The sequence below is a fragment of the Simochromis diagramma genome, unplaced genomic scaffold (assembly GCF_900408965.1).
Source record: "Simochromis diagramma unplaced genomic scaffold, fSimDia1.1 OVJJ01000344.1, whole genome shotgun sequence".
Lineage (NCBI taxonomy): Eukaryota > Metazoa > Chordata > Actinopteri > Cichliformes > Cichlidae > Simochromis > Simochromis diagramma.
In genome coordinates this window covers 873,127-886,660 of record NW_024387375.1, presented here as the reverse complement: position 1 = coordinate 886,660, position 13,534 = coordinate 873,127, and the positions used below count along the sequence as shown (strand labels likewise).

General features: G+C 38.6%; 1 protein-coding gene across 3 annotated transcripts in view; it reads left to right on the top strand.

Annotated features, from left to right (window-relative positions):
* The window catches only part of alcamb (activated leukocyte cell adhesion molecule b), a 59,932-nt gene extending 51,692 nt beyond the window's left edge, over window positions 1-8,240 (top strand). For 2 of the 3 annotated variants that reach the window (XM_040009079.1, XM_040009078.1), the window contains 5 exons: window positions 2,575-2,707; window positions 3,476-3,505; window positions 3,954-4,065; window positions 6,381-6,505; window positions 6,601-8,240. In XM_040009079.1, the coding sequence (XP_039865013.1) occupies window positions 2,575-2,707; window positions 3,476-3,505; window positions 3,954-4,065; window positions 6,381-6,483 (378 nt within the window). In that variant the 3' untranslated portion in view covers window positions 6,484-6,505; window positions 6,601-8,240. The remainder of the gene's footprint in view (window positions 1-2,574; window positions 2,708-3,475; window positions 3,506-3,953; window positions 4,066-6,380; window positions 6,506-6,600) is intronic. The other variant, XM_040009080.1, reaches the window with a different exon arrangement.
* Window positions 8,241-13,534: the final 5,294 nt, after the last annotated feature.

The window sequence follows — 13,534 nt, the reverse complement described above, 5'->3', positions numbered from 1 at the left end:
AAGCAGGTCCTTCGGGATCGATGTATACCGTTAACAAAATCAAATCTTGTGAAATGGTGAAAATATCAATGTACCTTCTGGTACTCAAGGTAAACTTGTTTATGGAATCTACACCAGGGTCGTGAGCGAGATGTGTTTGTTTTTACACAGTGCGAGCATAGCTGCTGTCAGCACATTGCAAATTCAGGGCTTCGTTTTAGTAGAAAACCAAACATTTTGCTTGTTGGGTGGCTACAAGTCATTCTTGAGAGTGTTCTTGACTTGGTTATGAAGTTGAGAAAGCTTTTTTTAAACAAGGAAAGACTTTGCATTCATCCACTTTAGTTATCTTCTGAGCTTCTGAGAAGGAATCTATGATTCCTTCTTGTTTTAAGAATGTAGCCGACTGTTGAGTTTGCCACTTGTAAAGTTTTTGCTATCACTCTGATAGGTATGTTTTGGGGTTTTTTTCATCTCTTTGGACCGCATTTAGAGACTGCCAGGGGAAACTTAGGAAATGCAACACTCGGAATCATCCCCAGATCTTTCGTCTGCTTAATTTGTCATGGAATAACAAGGGAATGGGTCTCATTTGGCTGTGAAACTGCTCATCGTTCAATTGTTCAATTACTTTTGAGTCTAAAAGTGGGTGCCTGTCAGAATCACATCCATGGTGAACTCCACCACAAATAATAAAACTACCATATAAGAAAAGCTAATTTAAATGCCTGTACAGACTATTCTCCCCAAAAACATCAACTTGTTTTGTTTGTTTAATTTATCATGAGATTATAATTTTAATACTGAAATCGGTCAAGTGGATGAGTTCTTATATAGCGCTTTTCTACTCAACCTGAGTACTCAAAGTGCTTTTCTATTAAACATTCACATGGATGGATGCATCAGAGAGCAACTTGGGGTTAGTATTTTGCCCAAGGATACTTGGCCAGGGCCAGCCAGGGATCGAACCGCCAACCTTCCAATTAGTAGATAACCACAGTAATAACAGCAGTGAAGATGACTATTGTATCTGTACCTGTATATGAAACTGCTACAGGGTGACGTCTAATTTCAGTCACAGGACAACAGAATTCATCATCATTGTCATCCATGGTAGTTGGAAACCAGTCATGACAAGGCGATTTCTCAGTGGCACTTACGGAAAAAGTTTCCCCCCCATGTGCTTGTTAACGCGCCTGTTTTCAGTCGCAGTTGGGTGTAGCAATTTATTTGTTAAAATAACAAGATGGGTATCGGCTTTAACAAATGACCTCCACACCCCGCCCTCCTCCACCTCGAGACACTCTTGAGACTGCAGTGAGGTTTTCAAGCCATATAAAATCATTCAGAATGCTTTGAGTGTTTCTGTTCCATTTTCCCTTGAAAGCATTACTCCTTTGTTGGTGAATCAATACTGGTTGTCATAGAAATTCATCCTCACAGTGGTCCTCCTATATAAGATGGCAACAGGTTTGTCCTGCAGTAACTATTTCATTGACGTCTTTAGATTACAATGTCTGAATGTCCTCTACAAAGTAGCCAATAGATGGTTTATAAGGAGAATTTAGGTCCACTTTCGGCTTCATTAAGAGCCTGATAGGGAGCAGATGGTTGTGAATATGGAATAAAAACATTAATAGAGTTGCATGGGTTTAAAACATAGTGGCATTTGTCTTACAGCGAACCTCAGTGTATCAACAGCAGAAATGTGAAGGTGTGGCTAAACAGAGGCTGTGTGCTTAAGCCTCCTACTATTGTCTTTGTCCAGAGACAGCTCTTGCTTTTCTTTACTTTTTCCCTTTTTGCTGCACAGTGAATGAATACCCCCTGTTTTGTGCATGGCAGTTTGCACTGTTAGTATTTTCCCCAGCTGTCACACTTGTGAACTTATCTGGTCCAGGCTGTTGTGGTCAGTGTTTCGAAAGAGTACATTTCTTCATTTTCCCCGAGGCTCAAACACAGTATTTTCCAGCAGCCTGTCACGAGAACAAAAATTGTCTGTTTTTTAAATGGAGCCTCGTTTTTTCTTCTTCTTTTGTTTCCACAGTCTACCTGTGTGCGCACTGATAGCAGAGTCACTCAGTGAAGCGGTGTGAATTACACATAAACCTGGGGGTGTGCGCAGGATGGTTGCAGTTCTTCTCAGCCCTTTCAGTCATTGTCTAACCACGAGAGGAACCTCAAAATCTTTAATTTACTCCAAAAAAAATACACAGAACTCTGTCAGGAAATAAAAATGCATTTTGAAAGTAACACATTTCAGCAATTTAATCCCACCGCCCCCCATTCAGAAAAATGTGAAGACTTGAATACGGGATCAGTAATAAGTATTTACAAGAATGCAACATCCTTTTGTATATGCGGAGGATGTGCAAAGGGTGTTGGCAGTTTGTCTTTGTGTCTGGGGTTTTCCTCTGAGACTCAGGAGTCTATATCCCAGAGGCACACACGCTGTTTCTTTGTCATGCAAGGGCTGACTCACTTATTGGTCCAACATCGCCCCCTCATGGTGCAAATCTTCTTCAAATCATCCGGATCAGATGTGCAACTATTAACATTTGTTTCTTCTCTCTCTCTCTCTCTCTCGTTACTCAGCTTGGTGAAAGTCCTTTCGTCAATGGAAAGATTACACACAAGATCAAAGTTGTGCCCTCTGCAAATCTAACTGTCCACTGTACAGTGACCAATAGGCTTGGCAATGATTCCAGAGCTATAAATGTGTCCTCTTGTAAGTACAAAGTCATAATTTGGTGTCGGCTTCATTTTTCTTTCATGAAGTCACTAATCTGCCTTCCTAAGTGTTTTCCTACTGTTCTTACTAACTCTTTCCATCTGCATGTTAACTTGACATCATGTTTACATGCTTTGACAAAACGACAATATTGTAGCAGGTATGTACACCAGGGTAAATCCACCCAGTTTGGGATTGTCTGTAGCGTGTGTGGAGTCACGTTATTGCACACCAACTTGGTGGCCATAAGGGCAATTAGTTAAAATCAGTTGTTATTTTAGCATTTATAGTCCACTGATGAGTAAGCAGGAAAAAAAACACTGTTAAATACACAATGTATCAAACATACACAAACACTAGTACGTCTTTCAAGAACTTTATGTATTGGTGGTAGTTGTCTATTAAAGTCCAGCCGTTTTACTCTCACCATCACTGTCAAACTGTAATTAGTGCATGCACTTAGCACTTAGTCCACACTCTTGTCTGACGGTATCCAAGTGTGTTTATATCACCATTTGTTCTCTCTTGCCTCCTCATTCCTGTGTGTTTGGGATGGCATTTCCACATCGTTCTTTTCTCTCTCCCCCCCCTCGCTCAGTGGGTGTATGTTGGGATGCTGGATTTAATCTGTTCCCTCTTGGAACCTCTTGCATGCAAAGTCGAGTAGATGTAGAGTAGTAATTTTTCAAGCTTGCTTTTTTGTTTTGTTTTTTTCCCCCCCTTCATTTCGGTTGGACGTTAATGTTATTTCATATCTGATTTCAGTAATTGAGGAGGTGAGAATGGATAAACAAGGTAAGTTGGCGCGGTCTTCCTTCTTGTAAAGAAACAGTAGAAAGTGGGTTGACAAAAGTCTATGGGGGAATCGAATGTTGCTCACTAAAAGACGGCTCTTTATCAAATATTTATCTTTAGCGTCACCTTGGACTGTAGAGCAGAAAAAACAATGTTTAGACAGTGCGCTTCTTTTAAATAAATATAGTTGTGAAGCAGTAGGAGGAATGGAGCTACCAGCATCCTGACAAGATGCCAACATTGTTCATAGTCCCATTGACGAGATTAAAGTGGGGACTGCTCCCATTAACATTCAAATCAATGAGTCATAATCATGCACAGTGCGGATGTGTCCATTCATCAATGCATTTAATGCACACCAGAGTATTTTTTTTCTGTCCAGACTGGAGCAGCATACAGAAACATGACACTCACGCCTCTGATATTTCTGTTTTGTCTTTCTTTACAGATCAGTCGGAAGACAGCGACCAAACCAGATTGGTGGTTGGTGTTATAGTGGGTCTCCTCATCGCCACTTTGGTTATAGGACTGGCATACTGGGTTTACTCGAAGAAATCCAAGTAAGAAGCACATTTAAACAAATGCTGCTACATAAAAGTGTTCATAAAATTCACCAGTAACCCAACAAGATAAAATGAACATCTTTGTAGACACAATTTTACCTCCATCTGGGTCTCCTCATTAATTAGGCAGTGTCTATATTCATGCATCGTGGTTATTCTGATTTGCTAAAACGTCCTTTTCTATTTCCAGTTAAACATATTTTATTTAGATTCAAAAACATTGCATACCTGCACTTTACATGCAGGTATATGTAGTATTCATGTAGCAGAAAGTAATTATGCGCATAACGACTTGTTAGGTACACCTTAATAGTACTGGATGCCCTCCTTTGCCTTCAGAACTGCCTTAATTCTTAACAGGAAACATTCCTCTGAGATTTTAGTCCATATCGACATGACAGCACCATGTAGTTTCTGCCAAGGTGTGCCAAGAAAAATATCTCCCACGTCATTAACCCTCCGCCAGCAGCCTGAGCCATTTAACAGGGCAGGATGAATCCATGCTCTGGTGTTATTTATGCCAAATTCAGACCGTAACCATCTGAACGGCGCTGCAGGAATTGAGACTCATCAGAGGAGGAAACATTTTTTCCAATCATCGGGTTGTTGTTTTCCAATTTTGGTGAGAGTTTACAAACTATAGCCTCAGGTTCCTGATCTTAGCTGACAGGAATGGCATCCAGCGTGGTCTCCTGCTGCTGTTGCCCATCTGCTTCTACATTAGGCATTTTGTTAATTGAGAGATGCTCTCCTGCATGCCTTGGTTGTAAGAACTGGTTATTTGAGTTACTGTTGTCTTCTTATCAGCTTGAAGTAGCCTGACCGTTTTCCTCTGACCTCTGGCATCACCAGGACGTTTTTGCTCAAAGAACTGCACATAACTGGAGATTTTTTTTTTTTTTCAAATTTGGGAAAACCTTAGCAGATCAGCAGTTTGTGAAATCAGACCATCTGGCATCAACAACCGAGCCACGTGCAAAGTCACTTTTAAATCACCTTCCCTATTCTGATGCCTGATTTGGACTTCAGCAGCCGTGTCTACATACCTAAATACATAGACTTGCTGCCATGTGATTGGTTGATTAAATATTTGTATTAACAAGAAACTGAACAGGCATACCTAATGTAGCTTCTGATATGAACTCCTCTTGCCAACAACATGTATAATTCAAAAAGCAGTTCACTACTGCTGGAATAACACTGTTTGGCATGAGGTTTTTAGTTTATAAACAAATGGATATTTGATTTGATTAAATGCTCTGTTTTAAAATATGAGATACGGACCATATGAGGATACTAAAATAAAAGCAATTAACTCAAAATTCAATTTTGACCAGTTAATAGAAGCAGTAATTTATTCAGCTGTATACTTGAGTAAATTTAGCCATAGCTGAGAGTTACAAGAAAACTGATGTCGCTCTCAGATCTGTGCAGTAAATATAAAGTTGGACTTAACATTAACACTCAAAGAGACGGAAACAAGTGGCTAATGTGGAAATTTAGTTTACAAGCCAGACGAGGTTTGAGACTATCAAGTCACCAGAGCGTTGTCGGCTTTCACGCACCAGGCGCCTCAGCACTCAGCGACCGCACTGAGTAGCTGTGGTTTCTAAATGCTTCCACTTTGCAATAATAACACTTGCAGATGATTGTGGAATATCCAGGAGGAAGAAATTTCACAAAGTTGGTGCAACTTGTGTTATACTATCACATAAGCACACTAAACGTCAGTGAGATCTTTATAACAAGCTCCTTGAATTCCTTTACAAATATTTATAAAGACATATTGGAAAGGTGCTCTGTTTCATATACCTGTAGAACATAAACACTTGAATTAAAAGATTAGGAGATGTGGTCGAGCATTTTTGTACAACTAGAGTTTGGACACAGCCAGACTCGCCGTTTCACTATTCATCCTATTCTAACCTTGTATACAAGTAGTATTGATCTTCTAATCTTACTTTTGGCAGTTCCTTCAAATGAATTAACAAATTAAAATACATGGTAAAATAAATAAAAAAATCATTGCGGTTAATGTAGGCTTTTAAGGACTATTAAGGGCTTGGGTACCTGGGCAGCGCTCCATTTTGCTTGCTTGTTAATCAGTCTTCCATTTGCCAAATTAAGGGAGTTTGCTCTTGATTGATTGTGAACTATAGTGTAAGTACACAGCAGCTGTAGATGGATAGCTTCCCTTTAGCCTAAGTGGGCAGTTTATACCGTGAGTTATTCTGCACACGTGTAGTAAGCAGTCACACCGTCATATCACCATGCAAGGACCGGTTAATAAACGACTGTTTTAATCGAAACAGGCAAGGAAGCTGGAAGACCGGCGAGAAGGAGTGCGGGTCCTCCGAGGAGGAGAAAAAGCTGGAGGAGAAAGTGGAGGAAAACAGCCAAAAAGCTGAGGTGTAAAGAAACAGCGGCGATGCGAAAGGTAGAGCAAGACATTTCCACCATGCACATAAAGAGTTTGACGTATAAAAGTTGTACAAAAAAATTAATAAGACATTTTTAATCTTTCCCTTCCAGTGAGAACGTGGAACTTTTGCACATTTCTCTTCACCTCTGTCTTTGGGGAGGGAGGGGGGGGGAAAGAGTGTACACTGGGATGAAGACCGTTTGGATTTGGTTTCAGGGAGAATTTTACTAAAAACAAACAAAAAAAGCATATCCAAACATCTCCCCGAGCCCATCAACCCCTCACTCCTCCCATTCCTAAAAAAAAAAAAAGAAAAAGAAAAAAAAAAGAATGGATACTGTATGTGATATACATAGCCTGTCTGCACTACTGATACATGTGTAAACCTGTCTACTATTAGGATTCATGTTTGTTAGAATGGAAATTGGAAAGCTGAGAAAATGCAAAATCACTACTAGACCAGTTGCCTTTGATGTAAGGATGTGTAGGCCTGCGTTAGTCTGTGTTCGACTTTTTCGGCCCTCGGGACATAGCAGGGACCAAGGGACATTACCGCCATAGTTTGGTTTTTTTCTGCTTTGTTTTTTGTTATTTCACCTCATCACACTCAAACAACCTCTGCCTTTGACTTTGAGGTCATAAATCCATTCACTTCTATCATTATTTCAGTTTGTTCATTCAGGTAAAAATAAAAAAAGCTGAGAAATTGATAAAATCCTGAAAGGGCTAAGGGTATTAGCATTAGTTTTAGATGTTGTATATCAGCAAGGACATGATGTTTCACAAAGGTGTTTTTTAATTATTATTATTATTATTTGATTGTGTGTAACCAGGGGAGAAAATTAATTTTGCCTCGTCTTTTCGCCAACGTTCTTTACATTCAGCGTAGCCACCTAACGACACAAGCAGGTAGATTATTGGGAGAATGTATAGCACAGTTTAAACCTTCTTTTATTGGCTGTAGTTTTGCTGCACACGTGTTTTTTGTTTTTGCATGAAAGCAACATAAAGTTCACTTTCATGCTTTTCTTTAAAAAAAATACTAGTAAGGAAAAGGTTGTTTTTATGTAACTCCTCTATGAGTTTGTGCTCCATCAGTGTTGAGGTACGAGTGTTCATTCTGTAGCTGTGGCATACTTCTGTAATCAAAGACACCCAGTGAGCGGGATGTTTGTCTTAAAGTAGCCTTTACGATATGTTTGCCTTCTTTTAAAAATCTACCTGTAACAGCTTAAGTTTGTGATGTGCACTAGGGTTCATGTTTCATGTCGAGTTTGTGTAGAATACGATGGAATACCTGCAGCTGTACATGTCACGGTTTTGGTCCCTTAAGAGCATTTAATGAATTTGAAAAAGCAACGAGGCCAGGATGTAGTTGTGACGTATGTGATTTTACTTTTCCTTTTTGCTATTTATATTGTACAAGACTAAAATATCCTGGTAGGCGCATTCAATAATGGTCACATAACTCATGTCTCGGATTTAAACCACTGATAAATTGCTTGCAGACTCTACAAAAAATGTCATTAAGTTCTGAGTCATCGGTAGTTTGCTCTGTGTCTGGTTGAATAATATATTCAGCATGTGAGAATCTCAGACCTCCAAGCTGCTGTTTGTTGCCTACCTTGTGTAAAACCATCTGATTGGAAGATTGACCAAAGAAAGTGAACATTGCCATGCAAGTATTGTAAATATCTGATGTTTGTTTTTGTACTTTTGTTTAAAATAAAGTGTACATTTGGAACAGTTATGTCCACTCAATGTTAATTATGTTGTTATCATTTTTCTCGTTTTTTCATCTGGTCATCTTTTGAAATAAAAATCAACACGGTTCGGGTCTTTCTTTTTCATTTCACTCGCACGCATACGCAGAAAACACTGACGGCACAGAGTTAATGTACAGTGACTGGTTGAGTGATAACAAATCTGTCAATACTGCAGAAAATATGCAGAAAACAAGGAAAGTGATGAGTTTTGAGGAACAGTTAATGAGACTCAGTCTTGAAATTTGAAAAATATTCCTGCATTAGACATACAAAATTACAAAACCTGACCTTTTGTTGTTATTACCGGTGGAAACTATTGTAAATATATTCAGTCCTTTCATCTGTCTTTTTTAGAGGAAGGCAGGATTTAGTCCTGTTTCCATGAATTATTCAAAAAAAACCAAAACAGTTAAAATATTTGGCCACAAAACTTAGCAGAATTTTGGATTTGATCCAAAACGCATCTGAGATTTTGCCATGGGCAGGATCTACACAGACATTATTACTACAGCATGTCTGCAGTATCAGGTTTCCATCTCCTTCCAGAAATTGACTTTGACATTTTGGAGTAGGTGTTATGTCAGGATGAATATGGATGAACAGGTACAGTGGCATGAAAAAGGTATTGAACCCCATCCCAATTTTTTTGTGTATGTGTGTCTGTGTGTGTATCTCTTACTAAACTGTGTCAGATCTTAGGAATGACTTGTCTTGCTGCATAATGCATCTGAACCTGAGCTCCAGCTCAGACCGGTGACCTGATGTTCTCCTTCAGGATTTTCTGTCAGACGCTGGAATTAATGTTTCTCTCAATTGTGGCAAGCCCCCCGACCTTGAAGCTGCAAAGCTGTCCCACAGCATTACTCTGCCACCTCCATGCATGACTGAAAGTATAATGGTCTTTTGTTGTATTCTCTATTTAGTTTGTCAGCTCTAATGATCACCTGTCTTCCAGTCACTTAAGCATTCTCTCAAAAGGTCTTAGGTATATTAAAGTGTGCTGTAGCAAAATCCAGATGAAGCTTAATCTTCCTCTGGGTTGGCAGTGATTTACTTTGGCACACTCCCATGGAGGCCATGTTTGCCCAGTGTCTTTCAGACAGTAGAATATTGAACTTTATTGATGAGAGAAAGGCCTGAAGTTCCTCTGGTCTTCTGGGAATTCCTGTCACCCAGGTACTGTTTGGCAAAACCTGAGAGGGCAGCCACTACTAGGAAGGCTCACCGCTGTTGCGAGGCTTCTGCATTTGAAGATGGGTCTCTAATCTGATTAGTCTCAGAGATGCAGAAACTTATTTATTAACCTCTCCTTTTTTGACATTATGATCTACTAGTTAGATCTTTTGGTAAACTTCATGCTACCGGAAAGTCCTAATTTGATTGGTAAATGCTATTTACCGGGTGTCAGTTTGTATAGCTGATACTATATTTTAGAGTTTTGGTAACCAAGAGGATATGTGCTTTTTTGTTTTAACATATTTTATTAGATAAGCTTTGTTGCTTCAGCAGTTATTGCTTGGGTTTCATAAACTGAAGTTTATTATTATTTTTTTAATCAGACAGTTTAGGATGAGATGCATACAAATAAAGAATACATGGAGAGGGCTTAAATATTTCAGTTAAATATTCAGTTTTGAGATCCCTTTTTTCTTCCATGTCAAAGTGAAATATTGCACTTTTCGCTTCACTGCATTTATTTCAAAGCTCCTAACATGTACCTCTGGCCTACACTTCAAATGCACAACCTATGAAGAGCACATGAAACAGGGTGTTGTGGAGTAAACCGCACAAGCCGATGTACAAGACTTCAACAGGGGGAGGACACACAGAGGCCGAGTAAAACCCAAATCTGTAATCCAGACAGGCAGAGGTCATACAAGTGTGATCAGTCAGCAAGAGTAAACTAAACCAGGAGGGCACAGGAAAAAGACTAAGTCCATAAAACAGACCAAAAGGTTACACACACACACACACACACACACACACACACACAGAAGTCAACAATTAAACACAAAGGATGCGAGAAAATTCCAGGAAGACTTGACTGAACACGAAAATCTGGCAACTTGAACATGAGCAACTGCAAGTGTATACGCACACACTGAGTGTGACTAATACAACACACATGAGGTTGACCAGAATGGACCATACAATTATTAAAGGGTTAATAATAATACACAAAGAACAATAATTACAAAATAAAACAGGAAAGGATTTATCATAAACACGACAACATATAGCTTGATGGCATGTCAAATCTCTCACTCAGTGAACTGGACTGAAGCTTAACATAAATATCACTCTGAAGGGGAGGGGAGGGGGGTAGCAGAAGATCTTTATTCTCTATAATATTCAGATCAGTATATTTATTAATGTGTGCTGTGCTTCTACTGATGTCTGTGTGGGTTTTATTATTGTGCTTTAGTTAAGTTGTATGTTTAGCTTCAATAAACAGAAGGGAATGAATCTGCAATCGGAGTGAGCCATCACAGCCTGGGAGGACAGGGTCCAAGCCATGCAGGCAAAGACACATTTTATATGCCATTAACTGAAGAATGTTTACTTTAACTGATTTAAACATCAATGTGATTTTTCATACACTCTGAGGCAAGTTTATTTCTTAAATAATCACTGTCATTCACTGGTTCGTTCAATAAGACAGCAGCAGAAATCACGTGATTAGTCATTCTTCTCCTTTGCAGCACTATCTCCATCTTAACTTTGCTCGGAATAAAGGCAACATAACAACCAACATTAGCATTTGCTGCCACCATGTGGCCAAAGATTTAACAGCAATGGGTAGTGACGGCGTCAAAGGAAAGAAAAGTTTGACGATTTTTTTTTTGTTTCTGTGTTTCTAAAACTAATCAGAAGTTCACCAAACGTACCACATGCAAGCTACACAACTGACTTATATGATGTTTTGAATTAACATTATTTAGTCCTAAAAATGACTTCACTTACATTGTGTTTGATGCTTCACTAACCACTGCAGTATACTAAGAAGCAAACTACAGCAAGTAGGAACACTGTGGAATAGGAAAAAGAGTGGAAATTGTAAAAGACACATTTATAAGTTGATCCACTGATAAATGAGGGACATCTGCACCTTTACAGGGAGAACATTAAAAAACAACAACAACAAAAAAAAAAAAACTAATGAAAAACTGGTTTTATGTCTGTCTTTAGTGGATACAGTGTTGAGAGAGTTCATGCAGATTTGTCATCTGGTGTGTTGTAAATGTATAAATAAAAAGAAGACCTGAAAAAAAAGGTTTTGTCTTTGTTTTTGAGTCACATTTGCTTGTTGAAGATCAACAGGAAGTTCAAAATAAAAATAAAGAAGACAAAAGACAAACCAACGAGGAAAGGGGCAAAGTTTCTGTGTTTCTTTTCTAAATATCGACTACATCGATTTTCTTTCCACTTCATTGTATATTTTCATCCACTTCTGCTTAAAAATATAAATTGAACCAGATTAGTGAGGCAAGTTCTATATCTACTGATCCATTTTATTCTGCTTATCCACTTTAGGGTCACAACTGGGTCTAATTGTTTCAAATTAAAGCAACAAAGTGGCTCTCCTAAACAAAAATATTGATAATAAAAAGTCTTAACATAATTAATTTCCTTGAGCCATATTGAGAATAAATGATTGCATGTGTAAATGATAATTTGTTGGCTTCCACTGTGTTTTAACTAGCCATTTGTCACATGTGATTAAACAAAAGCCCAAAGAGCACAATCACAGTACTTACTAGTGTGAAAACGTGATTCAATAACTTGGATTCAGTTTCCAGAAGCATTTTTCGAATCCACTGATCATAATTTCATCAATTTGAGGTCCGTTATGAAGGGGAAAAGCCTAAAATTTTGAGGAGATCTCTTCCAGCTTTTTATGAGTACAACTTCTGGGTACACATACACATACTGAAATAACACAATCATTAGTGAAAATTTAAATGAAAAGCTGCAACAGTTCTTAACTAAGACCTTCAGCTAGTTTACTTTGCATCATTTGTTATGCCCTCTAAATGTTACCTGTCCTCTTTATTGATGAAACCCTTTCTCCTCATTTGAATTAATCAATTTAATCTGTGTTTTCCAAATCCTGTGGATGGCAGGTACAAAAGGTTAAAAACATGGGAAATTGTTTTCTATGTTGTTGTTGTTCCTTTTCTGTGCTGTTTGAATGTAACGTTTGGTTTGACTGTATCATGCATGAATCTTGGGAGGGATGTAGAGATCTTTGGTTTTATTTTTATTGGTGTCTCTGTAGCGATTGTTGAGGTTGAGGTCACCTCATGGCTTGAAATTGGCTGTAGGTGTGAATGTGAGAAAGGTGAGTGCTTAAAGTGACCAAACTAATATTGTGTGTTGAATCTGCAAATGTGATGCGTAGTATAAGGTGCTCTGAGAAGTCCACGAGACTAGGTAAGTGCTTTATGCCAGAGCCAGACTCCTGGTCCATTCCATATAAGCCCATAAATTAAATATAAACTTGTAGCCACTTTATTAGGTACACAGTTGAATCGCTGTTGGAGGCAGCAGTAACTCAAATAACCAATTGTTACAGCAAGAGTATGCAGAAGTGCACACAACGTACAGAAGATGGGCCACAGCAGCAAAACACCACACCAGGTGCGACTCAGCTAAGAAGTGGAAACTGTGGCTGCAGGCTCACCAAAACTGGACAATAGAAGATTGGAAAAAGAGACTTGATTTCTACTGTGAGATTCAGGCGGTAGAGTCAGAAAATGGTGTAAACAACATAAAATTTTTGATCTCAAAGGAATTTTTCCACTACCTTGTTGAATTGGTGCTAAGAAAAATCAAGGCAGCTCTGATGGTCAGAGGCATCCAACACAGTAGTAGCAAGGTGTACCTAATAAAGAGTAGGTCAAACAAAACAACTTTGGACATGGCTTTTCTTTAATGCATTACTAATGTCCTGGCTCAGAGGTGGTTCTGTTTTACTTGGTGACTGCTACTGCTAGTCTGACCAAGAAGGTAAAATGAGATCATTTCATATCTCAGTATTGAGGAAAAGAAGTCAGGAATGATAACAAAAAAGAGAAAAATTACAAGAAAAAGCTAAAAAAAAAAAAAAAAAAAAGCTAAAAAAAAAAAAAGCTAACTCATATAGGAGTGGGTAATAGAAAATGTCAGAACAGGTTGTGTTACACTTGTATTCGTATACCGGTAAATTTTCATCCTTAATCTCCACCCAGATATGTTTAACAGAATTTGTTTCTAAGTATTCAGGCATAGGTTTCAC